Source organism: Hylobates moloch, unplaced genomic scaffold (genome assembly GCF_009828535.3).
Source record: "Hylobates moloch isolate HMO894 unplaced genomic scaffold, HMol_V3 SCAFFOLD_1, whole genome shotgun sequence".
Classification (NCBI taxonomy): Eukaryota; Metazoa; Chordata; class Mammalia; order Primates; family Hylobatidae; genus Hylobates; species Hylobates moloch.
The window spans coordinates 10,029,515-10,053,751 of NW_026652276.1; the positions used below are offsets into that span (position 1 = coordinate 10,029,515).

At 54.5% G+C, this 24,237-nt stretch overlaps 1 protein-coding gene and 2 pseudogenes across 3 annotated transcripts; 1 reads left to right on the top strand and 2 right to left on the bottom strand.

The window, feature by feature from the left end:
- Positions 1–2,694: 2,694 nt before the first annotated feature.
- Positions 2,695–3,487, top strand: LOC116810079 (large ribosomal subunit protein uL30-like; annotated as a pseudogene).
- Positions 3,488–8,963: 5,476 nt separating this feature from the next.
- Positions 8,964–13,907, bottom strand: PTMA (prothymosin alpha). Of its 3 annotated transcripts, none has more exons than XM_032753889.1 (5): positions 13,667–13,907; positions 11,062–11,133; positions 10,520–10,616; positions 9,986–10,059; positions 8,964–9,699 (listed from the first exon to the last, which is right to left on the bottom strand). In XM_032753889.1, the coding sequence occupies exons 1-5, from the start codon at positions 13,709–13,711 to the stop codon at positions 9,652–9,654; spliced, it is 336 nt and encodes a 111-aa protein (XP_032609780.1). In that variant the 5' UTR covers positions 13,712–13,907; the 3' UTR covers positions 8,964–9,651. The 3 variants fall into 3 exon arrangements, with proteins under 3 accessions (XP_032609780.1, XP_032609783.1, XP_058293306.1); XM_032753892.2 differs by having other exon boundaries at positions 10,520–10,613; positions 13,667–13,906; XM_058437323.1 differs by lacking the exon at positions 13,667–13,907 and adding an exon at positions 11,893–12,388.
- Positions 10,865–10,976, bottom strand: LOC116809752 (U4 spliceosomal RNA; annotated as a pseudogene).
- Positions 13,908–24,237: the final 10,330 nt, after the last annotated feature.

Consider the following 24,237-nt stretch of genomic DNA (forward strand, 5'->3'; position numbering starts at 1 on the left):
CCTCTCCCACTGTGGTCATGTCTCTGAACTTTGGTCCATGATACATAAAAACACAGTAGCCCTTTTCTACTCTTGAGAGCTTGATTTCTCATCTCGCTATGAGTTAAGAGAGTCACTTTGAAACTCAAGCTGAGCAGTGTCTTCTTGGCCCAGGCTGCGTCCTTCCCTCAGAGAATGAGACTCAAGCTCCCTGCCTAGCCCTAGTGGTGGAAGAGCTAGGGGAAGTGAAAGAAGTACTCAGGGGCAATAACAAGGGGAATATTGACATGTGGTTTCACTACCACTGGGTGCAGTCATACTCCAGGTCCACCTGCCCAAGAGCAGGCCCAGGTCACCCTGATTCCATTTTGAATTGTATTGAAATTCCTCAAGTACCCACTGACTGGATGTGGAAGACATCAGTTGCTTTCTCCTACCCAGCCTCCCTCCTATTCATAACACACACTGACTTTTCATAATGGAAGATCTCCTACCCCATTCTCACCCTCTGTCCAAGTGCCTCTGTGGGACTGACTTGGGGATGGGACCACATGACCAGATCTGACCAGTGACAGCCTTCTGCAGGACTTAGGCTGGAACCATGGAGAAAAAGACCAGTTCCCCCTCAGAGATGGTGGGTCCCAGCAGGCCCCATGAGGAGGACCTGCAGAGCACAGCGCAATCCCAACTGAACTAGGAATGGGGAATGAGGGGCTGCTGGCTTCCTACAGGGCTCATGATGTCTGTCACACTGCCTTCTCAAGAGTTTCATTAGAAAACCAACTGTCCTGTTAACATACTACCTTTCAGCCCTCCCACGCCCACCACCAAGCTAGGTGAAGAAGCTGCGAACAGTAGTCACCATATTCAATAGTATTATAGCTGTGAAATGGCCAGAAAACAAAACCAATGCCAAAGAAAACAGAGCTGACAGAGGGCGGGAGGGAGACAGGTTCCTGATGACATGGTTTGAGGACCTGAATCCTGCTGTACCTGAAGCCATGCTATCTCAGGACATCCTAGTGACAACAAACTTCCTTTTTCCATAAACCAGTTTGTGTTAGGTTTCTATCACTTGCAACTGAAAGAGACCTAACGGATGTGCAGATTGCTGTTTGCCTTTTTTCTTGTTTTCTTTCTTTTTATTGATTGTTAATTTATTTCTCTGCTGAAGTCTATGTGTGGAAAATTTACAAAAGAACCTTAAAGAAAAAATAATTCCACCACTGAGAAGTGACACTTTGGTGAACTTCATTCTTGACTTTTTTTTTTCTTGATCATTAGATTATACCGTAGACACAATTCTGTATCAACTTTTTTTCTCTTGACATTTTAAAACAGGCTCTTCTCTACATTATTCAAAACTAGTTGTAGTTCTGGAGGGAAGGGCACATGCTTCACATTAACAGTTAACAGAGGCCTACTGGACCAGACAAGGGGTTGAGGGGCGGTCTCACTGTGTTCTTCACATTGTACTTTTGTCTGGTGTGAAGGTCACACAGTGGGCCTGGAAGGCTTTTCTAAATTTAAAAACAATTTTGAAAATTTCTTGTAAACATTGTGATAGCTACCAAGTGGTTATACTGTAAGTGACTTGCCTGCTTCCTGATGATCGAGCATTTGGCTTGTCTCTAATTTTTTACTCTTATCAGTCAATAATGTTAGGCCAGGCACAGTGGCTCACACCTGTAATCCCAGCTACTCTGGAGGCTGAGGGGGGAGGATGGCTTGAGCCCAAGAGGTCAAGGCTACAGTGGGCCCAGATCATGCCGCTGCACTCCAGCCTGGCAACAGAGCCAGACCCTATCTCAATAAAAATAATAATAATAATAATAATAATGCTGTTATGGACACCTTCAGGTCTAGTGCCTCCCTCAGCACTTCTTTTTTTTTTTTTTTTTTTTTTTGAGACGGAGTCTACTCTGTCGCCCAGGCTGAAGTGCAGTGGCCCAATCTCGGTTCACTGCAACCTCCACCTCCCAGATTCAAGCGATTCTCCTGCCTCAGCCTCCAGAGTAGCTGAGATTACAGGTGCGCACCATGCCCAGATAATGTTTGTATTTTTAGTAGAGATGGGGTTTCACCAGGTTGGCCAGACTTGTCTTGAACTCCTGACCTCAAGTGATCTGCCCACTTCAGCCTCCCAAAGTGCTGGGATTACAGGCGTGAGCCACCTTGCCCGGCCTTTCCTCAGCAGGGTTCCTGGCAGTGGAACTTCTAGATCAAAAGTATGTGCGCATATTTTTGGATCTTGATATACAGGATCAAAATGTTTTCCAGAAAGGTTTATGCCAGTTTCCATGTTTTACTGTCCCCCCACCTAGAAATGCCAGTTACCTCCTCAGCCAAGGGCATGCCTGTCCCCCGTGCTGGGCTGACACTGACACGGAGCACTGTCAGCACAGGGCCCAGGCTGCCTGCAGCCATAGGAGGATGAGGCCCATGTGGGGTTCCAAGAGCCAGACTGTGGAACAAATTCTCAAAGGAATCCTTCTCCATCATCTGCTTAGTTCAGCAAACATTTCCCCAGCCCTGGTGAAGGTCCTTGTGCAAGATCAGCTTTTATTGGACACTAATGTCCTTCAATACATTAATAGCTCTCTGTGAAAAAATTCAGGTCAAATAAATTGAGAGCGAACTGCATGCTAAACTTTCCTCTTGGAAACTCAGTACCCTTTGGATATTAGAATTCCCGCTCTTTTTCCGGCTGGAACCATGGAGGGTGTAGAAGAGAAGAAGAAGGAGGTTCCTGCTGTGCCAGAAACCCTTAAGAAAAAGCGAAGGAATTTCACAGAGCTGAAGATCAAGTGCCTGAGAAAGAAATTTGCCCAAAAGATGCTTTGAAAGGCAAGGAGGAAGCTTATCTATGAAAAAGCAAAACACTATAGGCAGATGTACAGAACTGAATTTCGAATGGCGAGGATGGCAAGAAAAGCTGGCAACTTCTATGTACCTGCAGAACCCAAATTGGCATTTGTCATCAGAATCAGAGGTATCAGTGGCGTGAGCCCAAAGGTTCGAAAGGTGTTGCAGCTTCTTCGCCTTCGTCAAATCTTCAATGGAACCTTTGTGAAGCTCAACAAGGCTTCGATTAACATACTGAGGATTGTAGAGCCATATATTGCATGGGGGTACCCCAATCTGAAGTCAGTAAATGAACTAATCTACAAGTGTGGTTATGGCAAAATCAATAAGAAGCGAATTGCTTTGACAGATAACGCTTTGATTGCTCGATCTCTTGGTAAATACGGCATCATCTGCATGGAGGATCTGATTCATGAGATCTATACTGTTGGAAAACGCTTCAAAGAGGCAAATAACTTCCTGTGGCCCTTCAAATTGTCCTCTCCACGAGGTGGAATGAAGAAAAAGACCACCCATTTTGTAGAAGGTGGAGATGCTGGCAACAGGGAGGACCAGATCAACAGGCTTATTAGAAGAATGAACTAAGGTGTCTACCATGATTATTTTTCTAAGCTGGTTGGTTAATAAACAGTACCTGCTCTCAAAAAAAGAAAAAAAAAAGAATTCCCTGGGCACTGCCCAGTGCCCAGTGAATTCTACAGAAAGAGAACCTTTCTCTTTTGTTTTTTTGTTTGTTTTGTTTTAAGACAGAGTTTTGCTTTATCACCCAGGCCAGAATGCAGTGATGCAGTGGTTCACTGCAGCCTCGACCTACCAAGCTCAAGCTATCCTCCCACCTCAGCCTTCCATGTAGCTGGGACTATAGGTGCGTGCACCACCACTCCTGACTAATTTTTAAATTTTTTGTAGAGACAGGGTTTCACTGTGTTTTCCAGGCTGGGGCTAGTCTCAAACTCTATAGCTCAAGTGATCCTCCCACCTCAGCCTCCCAAAGTGCTGGGATTACAGGCACGAGCCACCATGTCCTGCCAGAAAACCCTTTTAGCATTGCTTAACCTAGCATTTCTCCAGATGGGATGGAGCCACCTCCCCTTTCTCAGGTACACCTTGGGACAGAGACACAACTGGGAGGTTCCAGGCTGCATGAAGATGGGATCTCACACCTTATCCAGGAGCCTCCCAGGGCCATCGAGTCACTTCAATGAGTGTGTCTGGCTGTGAGGCCCGATGGGAGCACTGGGAGGTCAGCGGTCCAGAGATCACTGTGGGCTGGAGAACAGGAGATTAGAGGCTTCACACAGAGGACGCCAGGTGGGCAGCTGAGATGACTCCAGCCATCCCCCCACCTGGCTGGAATGGTTCAAGCAGGACTCAGATCCTGCTGAGAGACTGACCATGAGATCACAGCCTCTTCTGAGGCTGACTCACCTGTCTGTATTCCTCCCAATCTGGAAACCACACCAGAAAAGGCATCCCCACACCTCTGTCCCCCACCAACAAGCTGTCTTTGTTCATGGAGGCCTAGTTGGCCCTGGAGACTGGAGCCTGAAGCCCTGCATTCTCCCTGTTTAGTTGGGAGTCTTTCAGGTACAGATAACAGAAAACCCAACCTGAACTAGCCTAAACCGGGAGGAAATTTACTGGCTTGTGTAACTGAATACTCCGCATGGCTGGACTGAAGTGCTCAAGCAATGTCATCAGAATTGAGGTTCCTCTGCCTCTTGGCTCAGTTCTGCTTCTCACTGAGTGGTCTGCAGCCTCATCTTCTCAGCCTCTTAAGTTCAAATCCCTGAGGGACAAAACCAAAAGTTTCTTCCCTTTCCGGCAACCCCCCAACAACAACAACAACAACAAAATCCCAGAACTCCTTCTGATTGGATGACTTGGGTCATGTGCCAACTGTGAACCAACCAATGCAGCCAGGGCACCTCAGGCCACTGACTGGCCAGGACCAAGTCACATGTTCTGCCCTGGGGCTAGTCTGAGTGTGGGAGGGGGGAAGTTCAGAAGGAAAGCTATGGCCTGGTGGCTCACGCCTGTAATCCCAGCTACTCGGGAGGCTGAAGCAGGCGAATCGCTTGAACCCGGGAGGCGGAGGTTGCAGTGAGCCGAGATCACGCCACTGCCCTCCAGCCTGGGCGACAGAGCTAGACTCCGTCTAAAAGAAAAAAAAAGCTGGACATTGCTTCAGGGCATTACTGCCAAGAAAAGGGTGAAGGAGGCCGGGCGCGGTGGCTCACGCTTGTAATCCCAGCACTTTTGGGAGGCTGAGGCTGGTGGATCATGAGGTCAGGAGATCGAGACCACGGTGAAACCCCGTCTCTACTGAAAATACAAAAAATTAGCCGGGCGTGGTGGCGGGCGCCTGTAGTCCCAGCTACTCGGAGAAGCTGAGGCAGGAGAATGGCGTGAACCCGGGAGGCGGAGCTTGCAGTGAGCCGAGATCGTGCCACCGCACTCCAGCCTGGGCGACAGAGCGAGACTCTGTCTCAAAAAAAAAAAAAAAAAAGAAAAGAAAAAAGAAAAGGGTGAAGGAATGGCTGCTGGTGGCAAAAAAAAAAAACAATAGATGTCCCCTGGGACCTTATGGAATCCACCAGCAGCTCCTTTCAGTAAGGGATCTGCTCCCTGCCCAGAGCCTCACAGTGGGGTCCCCACATGGGTGCATGTAAAATGAGGTTGCTTCAAGTGACCACCTGGTACTTCTTGTTGCTGTGGGTGACAGCCTTCACAGAGAGCCCATGGAGGCACACCATCGATCCTTGGCTGTGCTGAGGACTTCATGGAATCCACACTAGTCACTGGCTGCTAGGCCTTCTCTGCAAACAACGCATGTGTCATTCACCCAGTATATAAATAGGGTCAGTGTGCCAGACGTCCTTAAAATGTTTCAGCCATGTTTCCTAATCTGTGCTTCCTGCACCTCTCTGAGCTCAGGCCAGACCCATGAGCATAGGCTGAGGTATCCCTAGAGGAAGAGCTCAGAGCACAGCTCTACCCCATTCCCTGGCTGGCTCTGCCCATGCCTCCACGGGCTTGGGGTACAGGGAGGATAAGCAGCGACACTGCAAAACTGACCACACTTGCATCAAGGAGATGGGCTGCTGGGCAGACAGGTTGGGCATAGCGGGGGGCCAGGCCGGTGAGGCCCAGCCAGACTGAAGCAGGCCCCAAATAACACGGGGCCCAGGGATTCCACCCTCATGAAGCAGCTCCCACCAGGAGGGGACCACGCAGCAGCCAGGGCCCTGAGGCAGGCAGGGCTGGCCTGTATCTAGGACACAGGCATCCAACCCGCAGAGGTGGCTTGGTAGAGGCAGGCTAGGCAGCAGGGCCCTGGAGGGACTGAGATCGGGGAGGAGTTATGAAGGGCCAGAGGCTGATTATCCTGACCCTAGGGCTTGTGATAGCAGTAGAGGAGAAGCAGTACTGGATCCTGGGACTGTGTAGCTGACAGCCAAGAGAGAGCCAGGAAGTAGAGCTGGGAGCCCCTGACTCCCTGCCCCCCCATTCTAGTGACTGAGTCATTCTAGTCATTCTAGTGAATGCCCCTCATTCAAACTCTTCTAGTTTGCACTCAAGACAGCAGTCCCAGTGAGGATGTGTTGGGTCCAGTGAGGGTGTGTGGAGACCAGTGAAGGTGCGCGAAGTCCAGTAAGGGAGGGTGGAGTCCCAGTGAAGGAGTATGGAGTCCAGTGAGGGAGTGTGGAGTCCATTGAGGGTGTGTGGAGTCCAGTGAGGGAGCGTGGAGTCCAGTGAGGGTGTGTGGAGTCCGGTGAGGGTGTGTGGAGTCCAGTGAGGCTGTGTACAGTCCTACACGAGGGCCTGCATTTTCTGTGTGATGTACTTGGCGCTGGAGATAACTCAGGAACAGGCCCACCCCGAGAGGGCACTGTACACACCAAGCATGTGAACAGAGCGTGGCAGGAGCACCTGTGGCCACAGGGAAGCCCAAGACCGTGGAAGAGTGGACCCCTGCTTCCAGCTTTGGTTCCACATAAAGGACTCAGTCCTTGGGAGGGGTCATCAGTTGCCCAGAAGGAAGGTCTGGGAAATGACCACTGACTGTCACATCTGACTGGGGTTCCAGCAACAGAGAGGGAGAAAGGTCTTGTTGTGGGGGGTCAGGGTGGTGGAGGGTGACTGACGTTGCCAACTTGGGACCCGGGCCCACTGAAGGGTCTTTCCTGGACTGAACAGAATCCAGCGGCACGCTTTACAGTTCCTCTGTGTCCACCAGGGGGCACCCCATTCCTTGCTAATCTTTTAACCTGGGCTCCAGTGGGAGGCCATTTGGGGACTTTGGGAGTGGTATCAAGGTGACTCTGGGCCCTGAGGCATATCCTCAGGCAGTGGTTAATTGTGTGCTAGGCTCAGGACTAGGGGTAAGTGTGTTCTGCTAAAGCAGCAAATGCTGTTCCAGGCCAAACCTTTGGTGGGATGAGGCAGCTCAGACAGCAGAGGCAGTAAGCTCTGCTGATGTGGGTGTCTCAGGGGGACCCTAGCAAGGCAGCCCTGGGCCCTGGCTCATGCCTCATCCTATTGTTCCCATTTTGCAGAGGAAGGGATTGAGACCCACAAGGTTCAGTTACTTGCCTCATGCTAACATGGCTGCCATGTCTGTGTGCGGACCAGGGCACAGCTTCTCCCCTTTCAGGGGGACTTGCAGTAGTGGTTCTGAGCGGGACTGCAGCCTGAGGGAGCTGGGTTAGACCTGCTCTCAGCTCCAAGCACTACCTGCCCTGTGTGGCCTTCCTTCACGGCCTTCGCCTGCATTCCTGCCTTAGAGACACCCTCCTGGGCGCCGAGCTTGGGAACACTGCAGTACTGAGTTGCCTTGGGTGGCAGAACAGAGAGGAGCCAGCGTTTTGGCTCCAGACCCTCCCTTTCTTCCCTGGATGAGCCAGGATGCAGATACCCAGGCTGTGCAGGGGATATGGGGTAGATACAGGTCAGGGGGTCCCTCCTACCAAGGCCTCAACCTGCCCCTGATCCTGGTGGCAGCTGCCTGGGGACATGCTAAACAAGCGGCCTGAGCAGCCCTGTGAGGGTGACTAAGCTCCAGCCAGAGAAGGGAAAGGTCCCCCCAGAACTCTGGCGCCTGGTATGAAACACAAAGGTCGGGGAGGGGCATAGATTGGAGTGGACATGGTGTCAAGGGGCAGGTAGAGGGAACTGGTCTCTTGCTCTCTTAAATGCTCATTTCCCTCCTTCCCAGCGTCTCCCTTTAACCCAGGCCAGGCCTCTGCAGACACTTCAGTCTGCTCCTGGGAGTTTTCCTGCAGAAACCCCTGGATGGCTTCCTCAGGTCCTACCTGGGCAACAGGCCCACTGGCAGTGCCTATACCGGCCCCTGACCCTGCAGCTCTCATTGGAGGATCCCAGAAGGTTCTTGGTGAGCTCTAATCCTCACCTCTACCTCTGAGGAAACGAGCTGGTGGCGCTCCTCCAGTTGGCTATCCTGACCCACTGCTCACAGCCCATGTATGAAAATCCAAACGGCACAGTAACTTCTCCAACTGTGTTCAAGGGGCAGGATGGGCCTGCCCAACTAACTTAAGGGACCTGGAGACCAAAGGCTGGATGACAGCCAGGATGCACCAGTGCCAAACCAAAACCCCCGGCATCCTGAGGCCGGGGGGCACCACGTGCCACCAGCAGGGGGAGCCACGTCATGGAGGTAAACCGGCGAGGCCTGCAGAGGCAGCCACCACTTGGACGCATCTCGGGAGGCTTGTCAAGTTCCCTCTTGGCCTACACCACCACCACCACCCTGCACTCCACATAATGGCAGTCCCGTGTGGCCTGTTTTCAGTGTCTAGGACTGCATACTCCCACCCCCAGGGCACTGGGGTCCCCACGTGGCACCCAGTGATGAAGTCCTCCTCCCCAGTTCAGGCTTCTTGGGGCAATCCCTGACTGCCCCAGTGAGCAGCACCCCCAGCCAACTGCAGCTCAGTCCCTGCCCACCCACCAGACTGCTGTCCATCACAGGTCACATCCAACTGCCTCCCAAAATGTCTTCAACCCACTGTCCCCAGGATCCTCCCCCTCCCTCCTATCCTTGTGCCCTGGAAGGTCTGAAGAAACTGAAACAGAAAAACCAGGCTTGAGACAGCTTTGTTAGAACAACTCAGCAAAATAAAATTCCTGTTTATTGTTGGACAACATTGTTTCACACATACATCAAACAGGCCAAAAAAAATAAACAGCAACTTCATAGACAAAAAAGGAAAAAAAAGAAACCTTTTATCTTTGGCCTTTTTAACCATCTCATACAAACCAACTACTTATAGTACAGCTAAGTACATACACAAAAAAGTTACTGGAATGCTCGGAATAAGATTGTTTTTCTGTTGTCATTTTTGCTTTTTTTACAAGGTTTTTTTTCTCCTTTGAGATTATAATGAACATGGTCACACCACAAGTAAAGTCAGAAGTAGGACAGAGAACGCTCCGAAGGCTGGTTTGGTCATCCGAGATCATTAAAAATGGCTGACCCTAACAATATGTACAAAAATATAAAATGTAAATAAAAAATACAAACAAATTTCCTTTTTAAAGTACTTTTAAGAAAAAAAGCAGGGCCTTGGAAGTTTTGGTTCTTTTTTCCTCCCCTGTTGCAAATTCTCATGGTTTGGGTTGGGTGGTGGAGAGCGCGTGTCATCTGCGGGTGGCACTGCCCACGGTGGGCGGGCGGGCCTCTCTACTCGAAGGTGACCACGTTTAGATTCTGAGACGGGAAGTGGAGGGTGAATAGGTCACGGCGGCCTTTTTTTTTTAGTTTAACTTTTCCTTTTTTGCTGTCTAGTCATCCTCGTCAGTCTTCTGCTTCTTGGTATCGACATCGTCATCCTAGGCAGAGAAAGACTGTCAAAGGCCCCTCCAACCCCAGGGGCCCTATCCAACCCACTGCCTCAGTTCCCGCTGGCAAAGCAAGAACCAGGGACCCCCAGCTCCACAGCCCAAGGCCTCTGGGAGGTTGAGCCCAGCCCTGTTCCTTCCTGTTCTTAAGATTCAGAACCACACAGTGGCCACCTACAAAGTCAGAAACAGTCCCTCAGCAGCTTGAGCACCTCAGCTGGAGGCACGTGGGGAGACCCAGATGCCAAACCCTCCTTCTTCTCAAGCCAGAACCCACCTCATCATCTTCAGCTGCCCGCTTGCCCGTAGCTGACTCAGCTTCCTCATCTTCATCTCCATCCTCTTCCTCACCTGGAGAGAATCAAAGGCCAGATAAACCACACTTCCCTCCTACTGTGGCTCCTGGGGAAATCCCGAGGAAGATGCAGTGGACTGCAAGGTCCCTGCCCTGCCTCTGCTGCCTGCAACTAGGCCCAATCAGGGCACCCACACCCACTACACAGGTGGGAATCTCCAGAGGAGAGAGTCCCAAGCAGCTGCACCCCAAGAGGCCAGGCCCAACAGATCAGTGGCTTTCAGAGCTGCACGAAAGAAACTTTCAGGTGTGCGAGTGAGTGTGGGTGGGCATGGGCACAGCTCCACGTCAAAGAGACCCTCCCTGACTCTACAGGTGGGTGCCCAGGGCCATGTGGTCCACTGGCCCCAGGTACCATGGTCCCACTCCCAGGAGCCCCAATTCCTTCCTTCCCCTTCTGCCAGACAAGGCCAGGAAAAAGTATCTGAAAAGGGGAAGATAGACAAGGCTACTCACCATCACCTTCTTCTTCCTCCTCCTCTTCCTCCCCACCTTCTTCCTCTTCTTCATCTACCTCATTGTCAGCCTCCTGCTCCCCATTTTCCTCATTCTCCTCGACAGAAAACAGGCCATGTCATTACCAGCTGGCCCAAGGCTGGACAGAGCGTTGCTCCTGATGCCCGGCCTCCCACACCAGAGGCTGTCGGCTGCATCTACAGCTCAGCCAAGCCCACCCCAGAGGCCCTTCTCCAGTCAACACTCTCCAGGCTCCATCGTGAAACCTGCACATTAACTGCCCCAGGGCAAGGGCTTTTCCCCACCCTGGGCCAAGCCCAAACTCAAGACTACCGGAATCTCCTCTGAACCTATTCTTGTTCAGGCACTGCTCGAAAGCTTTTTATAAATATTTAACTAGCAATAATCGCGCCTCGGGTAAAGCTCATTGGCTACGATAATGCCACTGTGCAAAGCTATATATATATATATGTTTAAAGTAGAACAGGAAAAACTTTGTGAGGCGGTAGCTGCCAGGGCTCAGGAGCAAGGCTGACACTCACAGCATTCCCGTTAGCAGGGGCGTCTCTTCCATTTTCCGCCTCTTCCACAACTTCTTTCTTCTCCTTTAAGTCCTTCAAAAGGGAAGAAGGAACCAGTAACCAGTAAGTCTTCTGAGTAACCCAGGGTAAGCAAAGACGCTGAGAACTACTGGTCTGTCCGGCTGTTCTGTCCGTCCCAAATTAAGAGTCGCACGCGACATGTGGAGAAGAGCCTGATTGCCCCTGTGGTCCCTCTCCCACTGGTTCGGTGGAAGGAAGGCCGGCGGGGGCATCTGTGATCGGGTTTCCCATCCTTTAAGGCCCGCTACAGCGGCCCCGGTGGCGGTTCCCACTGCCCCCTGGCGCTTCCTAAGAAAAAGGAGACATGTGGCGCCACAGCCCCAGCCCGTCCGGCCGGGTGGACGAGCCCCGGACACTCACACCCATCAGCCTGCTTCCAAGTGCAAAGAGCTCGCCCCTCGAGCCGTCTAGAAAGGCAGCAGGTTATGTTCCAGAAATAAATAAGACAAGGAGGAGCCTGCGCTCGGGGACAGCCCCATGGGCGCGCCAGCCTGGAAGGCCCGCGAGGTCGCACCGCCCTGGCCAGGACAGGTCTTTAAAGAAGCCAAAGCACACCGACCCCCCAAATCCGACCGCTGTTCCTAGAGGCCGCAAACCGCTGCTTGGCGGTGCCCCAGGCCGGGGCCTGCCGCCGGAGCCACCAAGTCCCGGCCTCCCCGCGGCGGCTGGGGATCCCGACCCCACCTAGGGGGTGGGACTCCGCCCGGGATCCAAAAGGCAGAGCGGCCCGGGCGCCCGGTAACTTTTTCCACACGACATGGCCGCCAATACCAACAGGCGTCCAGCGTCCGGGCCTGCGGGAGCCCCTTGGCCGCCGTCCGGCGAGCGGCTCCGGGCCACCTGTCGGCCCTCTCCGTCCGGCCCGCCTCGCTCCGCTGACCCCGGTTCCGCCCGCTCTCGCCCCCTGGCGGCCGAAGCCCCGGGGAGCAGTGGGGGCAGGGAGGTCGCGGCGCGCAGGCGCGCATCCCCCGCCCGGCGGGCTTTGCGCGCGGGCCTCGGCACGCACCGCGCGCAGGGAGCACGTGGCCCGGGGCCGCCGAGTGCGTCCCTCGCCTTGGAGACTCCGGGTCGGCAAGCAGAACTCGCAGTGGCACGCACGCGGGTCGCGCGTCGGTCGGCAGGCCTCTCGACTCGACGCCCCACTGCCGCCACCCCGGCAGGCCCGAATGTCTGCATTTGGCGGGCCAAGTCCCGCGGGAGGTCGCCCCGAAGTCCACCGGGTTGCTTAGGTCCGAGACTGTCGGGGATGCGCCTCTCGGGCTACTCATCGCGCTCGCGGGAAGTCACCTTTTGGTGCTTCGGAGAAAATCGAACACCCAGGTCCCGCACTGGGGACGGTGTTCTCCCCCCACAAACTGATACCCGGACTGAGTCCAGAAGGGGTCACTGAGAGCCCCAGTGGAGATCCGGGCCCCGAGCTCCGCTCTGCCAAGAAGTCGCCCCTGGGAGAGCCAGAGGTGACGCCAGGGGCACGAGGGTTAAGGAGACACCAAGGTGACTCGCGCCAATCCCCGCAGGGGCACAACGGGCGCGGACGAGGGCCGAAACGCTACCCAGGGCGGGCAGTGGGACCGAGGCGGCGCCGACAACAGGAGCAGAGCCGCGCCAGCCGCGCAGGACCTCATAGCCGAGGGCAGTGAACCCGCCACGGGGCCCGGGCGCCCCTCCCAGTTCGACCCTACCATCGGCCTGTCGCGGCCGCCGTGTTGGCCCGCGTCGCCCCGAGCTGCGGCGCACACGGTGCTCCCAGGCAGCCGCGGGGGGCGCCCATCGTCGCCCCAGCGCCGCGCTTCACTTTCTCTTTCCTCTTTGCGACGCGTGGGCTCTCGCCTCCTCAGCCAAGCCCGGCATCGCGGGTGCATGACTGAAACTGGGCGGCCGCTCCCGGCGCACTCACCTCGAAGGGCGCCCACCCCCGCCTCCCAGAGCGCCCAAAGCGGATAAGCCCGTCACACCTCCGCCGGGACGGCCGACGTCGCGGCCAGCCACCCCGTCGGCTCATCCGCCTTATCGGGGCTTAGCCCAGACCAACCACCTCAGGTCCGCTACAAGGCGCGAAACCGGGGGCCTGGCGCCGAACAAAGAGCAGCGCTGCCGGCGGGCGCTCGCCGCCACTTCCCGCGGCCGGCCCGCGCCCCAACACTCGCCCCCCAGCACTTCCGATTCCCAACGCGCTTGAGTTTCAAAGTTATTTCCGTGCGCCCGGCGGGCCGACGACCCCCAGCCAGGCCCTTCTCCTCCCGCCGCCACTCATACCGGTCACAAACGAGTTTCGAGGGCCGTGAGCCGGCCTCCGCGACTAGCCCTCGGCCACCGAGGGCGCCCGGCCCACTCCCCGACGGGCATCACGTCTGCCCGCGGCGGTTCCCGCCCCCTCCCCCGCACCACACAAAGAGTGGGCTGCCTAAGGGCACCGCGCCGGGGGCGGGCCGTTTCCCCGCGAAAGTGAGCAACAGCGGCTTGAGACAATCCAGCTGCTGCGCGCCAAACACCGCCCGAGCGGCGGCGCGCGGACCCCGAGGGGGCGGGCGGCGTCCAGCCTCACCTTGGTGGTTATTTCGGAGCTGGTGTCTACGGCTGCGTCTGACATGGTGGGGCACGCCGGTGATCCGATGCAGGGGATTAAAAAGAAAGCGAGAGTTCAGGGACTGGCAATAAAGCTGCCGGAGTCCGCGGCGGCGAAGGAGGCGCGCGGCGGAGGCGGCTGCGGCGAGCAAGGAGGCGGACGAGGAACAATGCAAAGATGGCTTTTCAGAGCAGCCAGTGGGGGACTCACGCGGCGCCAGAAGCTTTAATATAGATTAGTGGGCGGCGCTCGGCTTGCCACACCCGGCCGCTATTGGCTGAGCGCAGGGAGCGGGCGCCCGCTCATTGGCTCGATTCCGAACAATGGACAAGCGTGCTTAAAGCGGCAGTGCCCCGGCGCGTCCCGCGCTGCGCAGTCGCCGATAGCACTGTCATTCAAGGCCCGAGTTTGCCGGGTCTCAGCGGCGCCGAGTGCGCGGGGGAGGGGTGCGCGAGCGCGTTCCGTTCGCGCGCTCCCGCAGCTGTTTTGCTAGGGCTGCTGACGCAGAAAGCCAAAGCGCGGCAAAGCTGCCCGCCCAGCCCCCTTCCCCCCCTTCCCGCCCTCCCCGCGGCTGCTCGGAAAGAGGGGGAGGGAAGAGGGGGCGGCGGGCGCACGACGGCTGCCAGCGCGGGGGAGGGGAAGGCGGGGTGCTGGGCCGCGCTCGCCCCGGGCGGTGCCCAGCACAGTGCCCGCGGAGGTGCCCGCCCCCCGCTCCTGGGCGTCTTCGACCAAGGATTGTCCCAGTGCAAGTGGACGGCAGCCCCACGACAAGCAATGAGGTCACGAGGCCGAGACCCGGGCACCTGGGCCGCCCCGTCCCTCTGCCATGCCCTCGCGTCCTCCCAGGGCAGGGCACCCCTAGTCCTGTGGGCAGGCGACCCCGATTGCCCACCATCAGGTCCGGCGTCCGTCGGCCAAGCCAGTCGACAAGCGGGCACCGTGCCAAGCACACACTGATTCATGTATCAAGCGGACTCGATGCGCGATGCCGGCTCCAGCCCTCGAGTGGGACAGCCCCCAGGCCCCGCACGGCATAGCGGTCCCATCACTCTAGGGCTCTAGTTAGGGTCTGTCCCGAGCGGTCACTGCCGTCGCGACAGCCTCAGGGCAGCCTCCTCCAGGGGCCTGCCGGACCATCGAGTCTACCCTTCTCCCACCCCACTGCTGGACTGCGATGGGCACATGAACATTACAGAATTCCTCGGGGAAAATAATCGTCTCTGGAGTCAGTTGGGCTAATCTTTGGGGACTACCTGAAATTTGGGGGGCCTTTAGAGAACCATGCGGAGCCCCGAGAAAAGGGAGCATCAAGACGCCACACTCAAGATGGCGCCGGGCTCGGCAAGCGTGGCGTGACGTAGCGATTTAGCTCACGTGGGCGATCCGAGAACAGCAGGCTACGCTGGCCTTATCGCCACTGCACTTAGCTGTCGAACTAAGAAATCTGTGGTGTGGGAAAAAGGACCAGAATAGGTGGAAAGATAGTCCAGAAATTTACCTGTGCCACACACAAGATGGCGAGAGGTAACGTTCGTCCCTGTGCTGCCAAAAGGGGGCGCCCGACACGGAAGGCGGGACTCCGGAGAGACGAGCGCACATTGGCCGAGAGTGGCGGGCGAACACAAAGTTGACGCTTTGCGTCCTTCCATTGGCAGTTTCTGCCGTCTGTCTCTCGGGTGCAGCCAAGCTGGGAATGGGGAAAACCCGGAGTGTGGGATCGTGGAGGGCGGACGATGCCAAGTCCAGCAGAGCTTGCGCTCGGGGCTAGCAGAGAGACTGAGTCTCCCTTCTCGGTTTCATTAGGTAATGGGCGACATGGCTCCATCTCCACAGCGGGGCTTTGCTGAGCTTAGCACGCAGTCTCCCGGCAGGGAGGAGGCGCGCAGTGCCGGGCGCCACTTCGTCCCCAGTACGCGTTGGGCGCGCCTTCCCAGGTGCCCGTCTGGCCGCTGGACTGTTGGCCTTTACGGAGCGAGTTTTACTTTAGGAAGAAGCCCGGGCTCCCGGTACTTTGGCCTGAAGAAACGTGGGGCAGATGCTGGGCAGGGCGGGGATACCGCGCCAACACCCGCTGTCCAGCGGTCGCCCTCCAATGCAGCGGCGAAGGGACGCCCGCTGGGTCTCCGCCCTGCCCCTAGGCGCCCCAGTGGCTGGAGGTGGCATTCTCCACTGCACGGGCGCGCCCCAATCCGGGGGACTCCCACAGTGCTGTTCCCGAGGACCACGCGTCTCAACTCTTTGTCCGGTCCCCTCCCTCCCACAGCCAGTCTGTCTTCACCGCCGCGCAGACCTGGGGCAGCCCTTCACGGAGAGGAAGTTCTCCTTGCCCTCAACCACCGTGACCCCCTTCCTTTGTGTCACATTCTTAGAGAGTTGGAGGGATTATGCGTCATCGTAAACTGGGAGACAGAGCGCCTTCCACCTACGGCGCATCCTTTAAGTTCCAGTTACCCTCGAGGGGATTGTTCTTTCCACAAAACCCAGATGCAGTGAGAACCTGGCTTGTACCACCTCTAAGCATCGAGGCTTCCCCCTAGTCTGGATGGTGGCCTTCGGGCAGTGGACTGTGTCCACAGCTGAAAACCAGACTTGACAGTTCTGGATTCAGGCCGTTGTGGGAGCGGGAAGGTCAAACACCCAAAAGGAACTGATGAATGTGAATTTCCCTCCAAGAACTGCTTTGTCTGGCCGGGCGCGGTGGCTCACGCTTGTAATTCCAGCACTTTGGGAGGCCAAGGTGGGTGGATGCCGAGGTGGGTGGATCACGAGGTCAGGAGTTCGAGACCAGCCTGACCAACATGGTGAAACCCCCGTCTCACTAAAAATACAAAAATTAGCTGGGCCTGGTGGTGCACGCCTGTAATCCCAGCTACTCAGGAGGCTGAGACAGGAGAATCGCTTGAATCCGGGAGGTGGAGGTTGCAGGAGCTGAGATCATGCTATTGCACTCTAGCCTGGGCAACAGAGTGAGACTCCATCTCAAAACAAACAAAAAAAACTGCTTTCTGACGTTATTCCCATGCAGGTGGCTTTTCTAGAAGTGGGTGAGGAAGGCTCATGCCCATCTGGTTCCAGAACCACCACTTAAATTTCCCAAACACTCAGTGCCCGCTGTGTACATGGCAGTGAGCCTTTGGCTCATGCTTCATTTTCATGTACAAGGTGGATAGGACAGTTATGGAGTTGAACTATATGAAATTGATGTCTACGTAGGTGAAAACCAACTGAAAATCAACACATTTACAGGTTCAACCTCTGATATAACCCCCCTTTTAACAAATCAAAAAAGCAAACCTAGGGATTATAGCAAGGGACTTGGAGTTACCCCCTGGATCAATGATGGAGCCAAGGCTAAGTCCTAAAACAGGAATCTGCATTTTTAGATGAGTCCTGGGGCAGAAGTTGCCCCCATGGACCTCCCTCTCATCCCAAAAGTGTGGTATCTCACAGCGCATAGTGGTGGAGTTATTTAGGCTATGAAGAACCGTGTTCCTTCGGCAACAGGTAGCTCCCTACCTCTTTTGCTGTTTCTTTCTTTTTTTTTCTTTTTTTTTTTTGAGACAGTCTCACTCTGTTCAGCCCAGGATGGAGTGCAGTGGCGTGATCTCAGCTCACCACAACCTCCGCCTCCGGGTTCAAGGGATTCTTCTGTCTCAGCCTCGCGAGTAGCTGGGACTACAGGCGCGCACCACCATGCCTGGCCAATTTTTGTATTTTTAGTATTTTTGTATTTTTAGTACAGATGGGGTTTCACCATGTTGGCCAGGCTGGTCTCAAACTCCTGACCTCATGATCCGCCCACCTCAGCCTCCGAAACTGCTGGGATGACAGGCGTGAGCCACCGTGCCAGGCTTTTTTTTTTTTCTAAGACGAAGTTTCACTCTGTTGCCCAGGCTGGGGTGCGTTGGCATGATCTTGGCTCACTGCAACCTCCGCCTCGTTGGTTCAAGTGATTCTCCTGCCTCCCTCAGCCTCCTGAGAAGCCAGGATTACAGGTACCTGCTACCACGCCCAGCTAAGTTTTGTATTTTTAGTAGAGAAGGGGTTTTCACCATTTGGCCAGGCTGGTCTCAAACTCCTGACCTCAAGTGATCCCCCCGCCTCAGCCTCCCAGAGTGCTGGGATTACAGGCATGAGCCACCACACCAGCCCTCTTTTGCTGTTTCTGAACAGACTGTTCTTCCTGTCCTCTGTCACTTCCACTCATTGATACATCTCATGCCCTTTGTTATTACATAGGAGGTCAGGCACTTCTGTGGCCTTGCCCATCAAACCCCCCAAGACAAGCTGGTGTGCCCTGGTAAGCCTGCTTTCCTGACCCCATCCTGAGATACAGTGGGCTTCGGCTAGAGCTGCTGTGAGCAAGGGACCCAATATGTCCTCCAGGCGTGTTTTGTTTTGTTTTGATACGGGGTCTTGCTATGTTGCCCAGGCTGGACTCCGACTCCTGAGCGCAAGCTATCCTCGCACCTCAGCCTCCTGAGTAGCTGGGACAACAGATGCTTGCTGCTACTGTGCCTGGCTTGTTTTGGGGGAATTTTCACAGGGACACCTCTGGGTGGTCTACACACTGTCCACATTGCCCACAGGCCTCTCCCTGCCCAGCCTGAGTAACACATTGATTTCATCTGCCTGGCCCTGTGGGCACTTCAGTTTGCAACTAAGCCTGCCCCTAAAGCCATTTACAACATATTTCTAATTGATTATCTCACAAATCTGCTAGATCCCCAAAAGATCAGACAGAATGTATTTTTAAGCTGCCTGGGTTCAAACGGCAGCCTTGACATACACTAGCTTTGTGAATTGAGCAAGTTACTTTCTCTAAGAAACAGAGAGGACAGCCAGGTGTGGTGGCTCACACCTCTATCCCCAGCACTTTGGGAGGCCTAAGCAGGAGGATTGCTTGAGCTCAGGAGTTGGAGACCAGTCTTGGCAACATGACGAAACGTCGACTCTAAAAATTTTTTTAAAATTAGCTGGGCATGATGTCATGTGTCTGTAGTCCCAGCTACTCAGAAGGCTGAGGTGAGTGGACTGTTTGAGTCCAGGAGGTTGAGTCTGCAGTGAGCCATGATGGTGTCACTGTACTCCAGCCTGGGCAACACAGCAAGACTCTGTCTTAAAAAATAAAAAATAGGCCGGGCACGGTGGCTCACGCCTGTAATCCCAGCACTTTGGGAGGCTGAGGCGGGCGGATCACGAGATCAGGAGTTTGAGACCAGCCTGGCCAACATAGTAAAACCCCATCTCTACTAAAAATACAAAAAATCAGCTTGGCGTGGTGGTGCACGCCTATAATCCCAGCTATTCTGGAAGCTGAGGCAGGAGAATCACTTGAATCCAGGAGGTGGATGTTGCAGAGCCAAGATTGCGCCATTGCACTCCAGCCTGGGCAACAGAGCAAGACTCCGTCTCGAGAAAAAAAATAAAAATAAAAAATAATAATAAATTAAAAAATAAGCTGGGTGTGGTGGCTCACACCTGTAATCCCAGCACTTTGGGAGGCTGAGGTGGGCAATCACCTGAGGTCAGGAGTTCGAGACCACCCTGGCCAAAGTGGTGAAACCCCGTCTGTACTAAAAATACAAAAATTAGCTGGGCGTGGTGGTGGGCGCCTGTAATCCCAGCTACTCGGGAGGCTGAGGCAGGAGAATCGCTTGAACTCGGGAGGCAGAGGTTGCAGTGAGCCAAGATGGCACCACTGCACTCCAGCCTGGGGGACAAGAGTGAAACTCCTTCTCAAAAAATTAAAAATAAAAATAAATTAAAAATAAAAAAGAGAGGACGGGCATGGTGGTTCACGCCTATAATCTCAGCACTTTGGGAGGCCGAGGCAGACTGATCACGAGGTCAGGAGTTCGAGAACAGCATGGCCAACATAGTGAAACCCCATCTCTACTAAAAATACAAAAATTAGCCAGGCATGGTGGCGCGTGCTTGTAGTCCCAGCTACTCAGGAGGCTGAGGCAGGAGAATCACTTGAACCCAGGAGGTGGAGGTTGCAGTGAGATGATATAGTGCCATTGCACTCCAGCTTGGGCAACAGAATGAGACTTCATATTAAAAAAATAATAAAAATAAAAACAAAAAAGAGAAGACAATAATAGTTCCTACTTTGCAGGATTATTGTGAGAATTGAATAAGTTTATATTCAGAAAGTGCTTAAAATAGCGTCCGACACATCTGGGAAACCATTGCACCCCATTTTCCAGCTGCTATCTGTACCTAATTGGGTTGGCTTTACAGAGCTTGTAGGACCCTGGACAAAGGAACAATGTCTTCAGCAAGTTCTTTCCGTATTCAGTGGGAAATGAGGGCACTGGCCTCTCTAGTTTCTGGAAGCCTGTGATTTGGTGCCCGACATGCTTGGCAGCCCCTCTGGCCTCAAAGGCATGACAGAGTCTGGGAGGCAGGCGGAGTGGAGCAGGTCTCAAAAAATCCCGCCTTCCCGCCCTTCAGAAACCCAGGAGTTTCAGGCTGTGGTTTCCTTATCCAGGCATAAGGGCCTGGGGAGCTGCCAGGAGCCTTTCAACCCTCCCGCCTTTCAAGCCTGGCTGGGATTGTGTAAGAGCCCCCGACGCCTGCTCCCTCAGCACGCCCAGGCCTGCCCATTCTCCTGGGGAGCTGTGCCAGAGACCTGGCTCCTGGTACCCACACAGGTCTGGCCGCCCTGGGAGGTTCCTACAGGGAGAGGGTGAGAAATGTCTCTTAATGTTCCAGGCCTGTCCCCAAACCGATGCCAAGGCCTGTGGAGCCCGGGCATGAGCCGAGGTAAGGAGGCTGGGAGAGGTGAGTGTGCAGTGTGCACAGATGCCACTGCCCCCGGGCAGCAAAAGGCCATCATGCCAGTCCTTCACTCCCTGTACACGTGCTCCTTCAGAGCCCTCCAGGAATCCTCTGCCTGCCTGTGTCACTTCTTGGCCGTCTTCCCTGGATCCCCCCGTGTGTGTGCACCTATTTGCATAGCTCGAGTTCCGTGGGTGTTTTGCTTAAGTTCCGGTTACAGTTCGTGAGTAGGTGGGCCCAGCAGCACGGCAGCAGGGAAAGGTGCTAGTTGGGGGAGCACGTGAGCAGACACACACCTGGGCACCCTGCCTGTGAGTGCCCACAAGAGCATTGCACCTGAGGAAAGGTTGGACACCACTATGTGACTTCCTGCTGCACAGCCCCACATGGGAGCCCGAAGACCAGGAGGCCCAAGTAGGCTCTGAGGAGGGTCTGTGTGCCCGTGCCAAGCAGGAGGCCAAGCCCTGATAACGGTGAGGGTGAGGAGGGCAGGCTCTGCGACATCCTGACACTTACTCTTTCCCCTTCTCTGTTAATTTTTTTTTTTTTTTAAGAAGGAGTTTCACTCTTGTTACCCAGGCTGGAGTGAAATGGGGCAAACCAAACTCAGCTCAACGCAACCTCCGCCTCCTGGGTTCAAGCAATTCTCCTGCCTCAGCCTCCTGAGTAGCTGAGATTACAGGCATGCGTCACCATGCCTGGCTAATTTTGTATTTGTAGTACAGACAGGGTTTCCCCCTGTCAGTCAGGCTGGTCTTGAACTCCCAACCTCAGGTGATCCACCTGCCTTGGCCTCCCAAAGTGCTGGGATAACAGGCGTGAGCCACCATGTCCAGCTCTTTTTTTTTTTTTTTTTTTTTTTGAGACAGGATCCCACTATGTCACCGAGGCTGGAGTGCAGCAGCATGATCTCGGCTCACTGCATCTTCTCTCTTCATCTTAAGCGGGTCTTTTCTACCTTCCCTTCTCTGGCAGAGAATCTCCCCACCTTGTTTGGGGAGAAAGGTGTAAGGAGCAGAGGGCAGAGGCGAGGGGAGGACACACCACCAACTCGGACTGGCTCACCCTCCTCCTGCCACAGGGGGCTACGGACGGGTGACCCACAGTCCCTGTTTGACTGAGAGATTCCCAGGATGCAGGACTCTCAGTGCCACAACCAGAAAAACTCCTGGGCAAACTGGGACATGTTGCTCATACTAGTTCACTAGTTCACTCCTTATCATATACTGGGAACATTTCTTTTCTTTTTTTTTTTTTTTTTTTGAGACGGAGTCTCGCTCTGTCGCCCAGGCTGGAGTGCAGTGGCGCAATCTCGGCTCACTGCAAGCTCCGCCTCCCGGGTTCAGGCCATTCTCCCGCCTCAGCCTCTCCGAGTAGCTGGGACTACAGGCGCCCACCACCACGCCCGGCTAATTTTTTGTATTTTTAGTAGAGACGGGGTTTCACCGTGGTCTCGATCTCCTGACTTGGTGATCCGCCCGCCTCGGCCTCCCAAAGTGCTGGGATTACAAGCGTGAGCCACCGCGCCCGGCCGGCCACCCAGCTAATTTTTTAATTTTTCTTAGAAATGGGGTTTCCATGTTATGCAGGCTGGTCTCCCACTCCTGGCCTTAAGTGATCTTCTTGCCTCAGCCTCCCAAAGTGCTGGATTACAGGCGTGAGCCACTGTGCCCGGCCAAAGAATGACATTTCTCAAGAAATCTGTAACCACCACCAAGACCACGAGTCCCTGTGGCCCTCCATCCAAAACCAGCCTCCCACTGAGATCCATCTCTCTTTGCCACAAGAACCCAGGGTGACAGAGCTACAAGGACACTGGGAGCATTTGGATTGCACATTGCAGAGCCAGGGGATTGAAGGGCTTCAGTAGATCACAGAGCGAGCTGGTGCCCGGGATCGGGACCCCTCGGGAGGGCCCCCAGCTGCCTCCGAGGTAAGGGTCGCTAATCAGGTCCAGAGCATGGAGATCTGTTCCTTTCTAGCTCCTGGCAGAGCAAGCGTCTCTAGAAGGGGAAGAGATTTCTCAGGCTCCTTTCAGAAACATTCTCTCCTCCAAGACATTTTCTGAGAATCTCATAGGAGGAATCTCACTTGAACAATTCTATAGGAAAACCTCAAAATAGGATACAGCATCACCCAGAAGTGAAGCCTTATCAGGGAGGGGGAGGCAAGGTGGGTGCCCTTCCAGGAAAGGTCGAACCCCATGCACATGTGAAGTCCGAGGAGAAAGCTGCCAGTCTGCACCTGGACTGAGAGCTTCCCAAGCTGTCCTCAGCCTCAGCGAGTTCTCCCGAGCCTGGCAAATTGTGGCCCGACCTTGAATTGTGGTCATTTACGGCCCCTTCCAGCATCTTTCTCCTTCTCTTTATGCCGTCCTCTTGTTGTTAGATGCTGTAACAGTGTTAGCTCGCCGGGCACAGGGACTCATGCCTATAATCCCAGCACTTTGGGAGCCTGAGGAGGGTGGATCACCTGAGGTCAGGAGTTCGAGACCAGCCTGGCCAACATGGTGAAACCCCGTCTCTACTAAAAATACAAAAATTATCCAGGCGTGGTGGCAGGTGCCTGTAATCCCAGCTACTTGGGAGGCTGAGGCAGGAGAATCGCCCAAACCTGGGAGGTGGAGGTTTCAGTGAGTCGCGATCACGCCACTACACTCCAGCCTGGGCGACACAGTGAGACACTGTCTCAAAAAAAAAAAAAAAGCACTGGGCAGACACCCCTCATCCATTTCGCTGCTGGCATGGTCTCAGCATTCCCACTTACTAAACGGAGAGAATATGGCCCAGCTCCCAGAGAGAGAGCAGTGTGGCTGTTTGTCCCCACTTTGACCTGACTGTTCACAGGGCCGTGGTGCTGAGGCACAAAGGCCCTGGTTAAGACATATTTTTGAGACCCTGAAGTATGAATCACCTTGGTATGAATCAGTATCCTCTTGGGCCTTATGTGATACATTGGAAGTTTCCTTAATTAAGATTTTCAGGGGCTTGGCCCAACACGGTGGCTCACACCTGTAATCCCAGTACTTTGGGAGGCCGAGGTGGGCAGATCACCTGAGGTCAGAAGTTAGAGACCAGCCTGGCCAACATGGTGAAACCCCGTCTCTACTAAAAATACAAAAATGAGCCAGGCATGGTGGCACGCGCCTGTAATCCCAACTACTCAGAAGGCTGAGGCAGGAGAATTGCTTGAACCCGGGAGGCAGAGGTTGCAGTGAGCCAAGATCACGCCATTGCACTCCAGCCTGGAGGACAAGAGCGAGACTTCATCTTAAAAAATAAATAAATAGGCTGGGCGCGGTGGCTCACGCTTGTAATCCCAGCACTTTGGGAGGCCGAGGCGGGCGGATCACGAGGTCAGGAGATCGAGACCACGGTGAAACCCCCTCTCTACTAAAAATACAAAAAATTAGCCGGGCGTGGTGGCGGGCGCCTGTAGTCCCAGCTACTCGGAGAGGCTGAGGCAGGAGAATGGCGTGAACCCGGGAGGCGGAGCTTGCAGTGAGCTGAGATTGCACCACTGCACTCCAGCCTGGGCGACAGAGCGAGACTCCGTCTCAAAAATAAATAAATAAATAAATAAATATAAATAAATAAAAAGATTTTTCAGGGACTGGGTACAGTGGCTCACACCTGTAATCCCAGCAATTTGGGAGGCTGAGGCAGGAGGCTCACTTAAGCCCAGGAGTTTGAGACCAGCGTAGGCAACATAAGGAGACCCCGTCTCTACGAAAAAAAAATTTTTTTATTTTGAGACAGAGTCTC

Bases quoted from the DNA above. Each gene is read 5' to 3' on its own strand.
- PTMA (XM_058437323.1), bottom strand. From the start codon at position 12,297: ATGCAGACATTCGGGCCTGCCGGGGTGGCGGCAGTGGGGCGTCGAGTC. The intron at 11,134-11,892 runs GTATTGGCGGCC...TCCCTTTTGAAG, and splicing joins CGGACGCTGGACGCCTGTTG to GACTTAAAGGAGAAGAAAGA. The intron at 10,060-10,519 runs GTGAGTAGCCTT...GATTCTCTCCAG, and splicing joins GGAGGAAGAAGAAGGTGATG to GTGAGGAAGAGGATGGAGAT.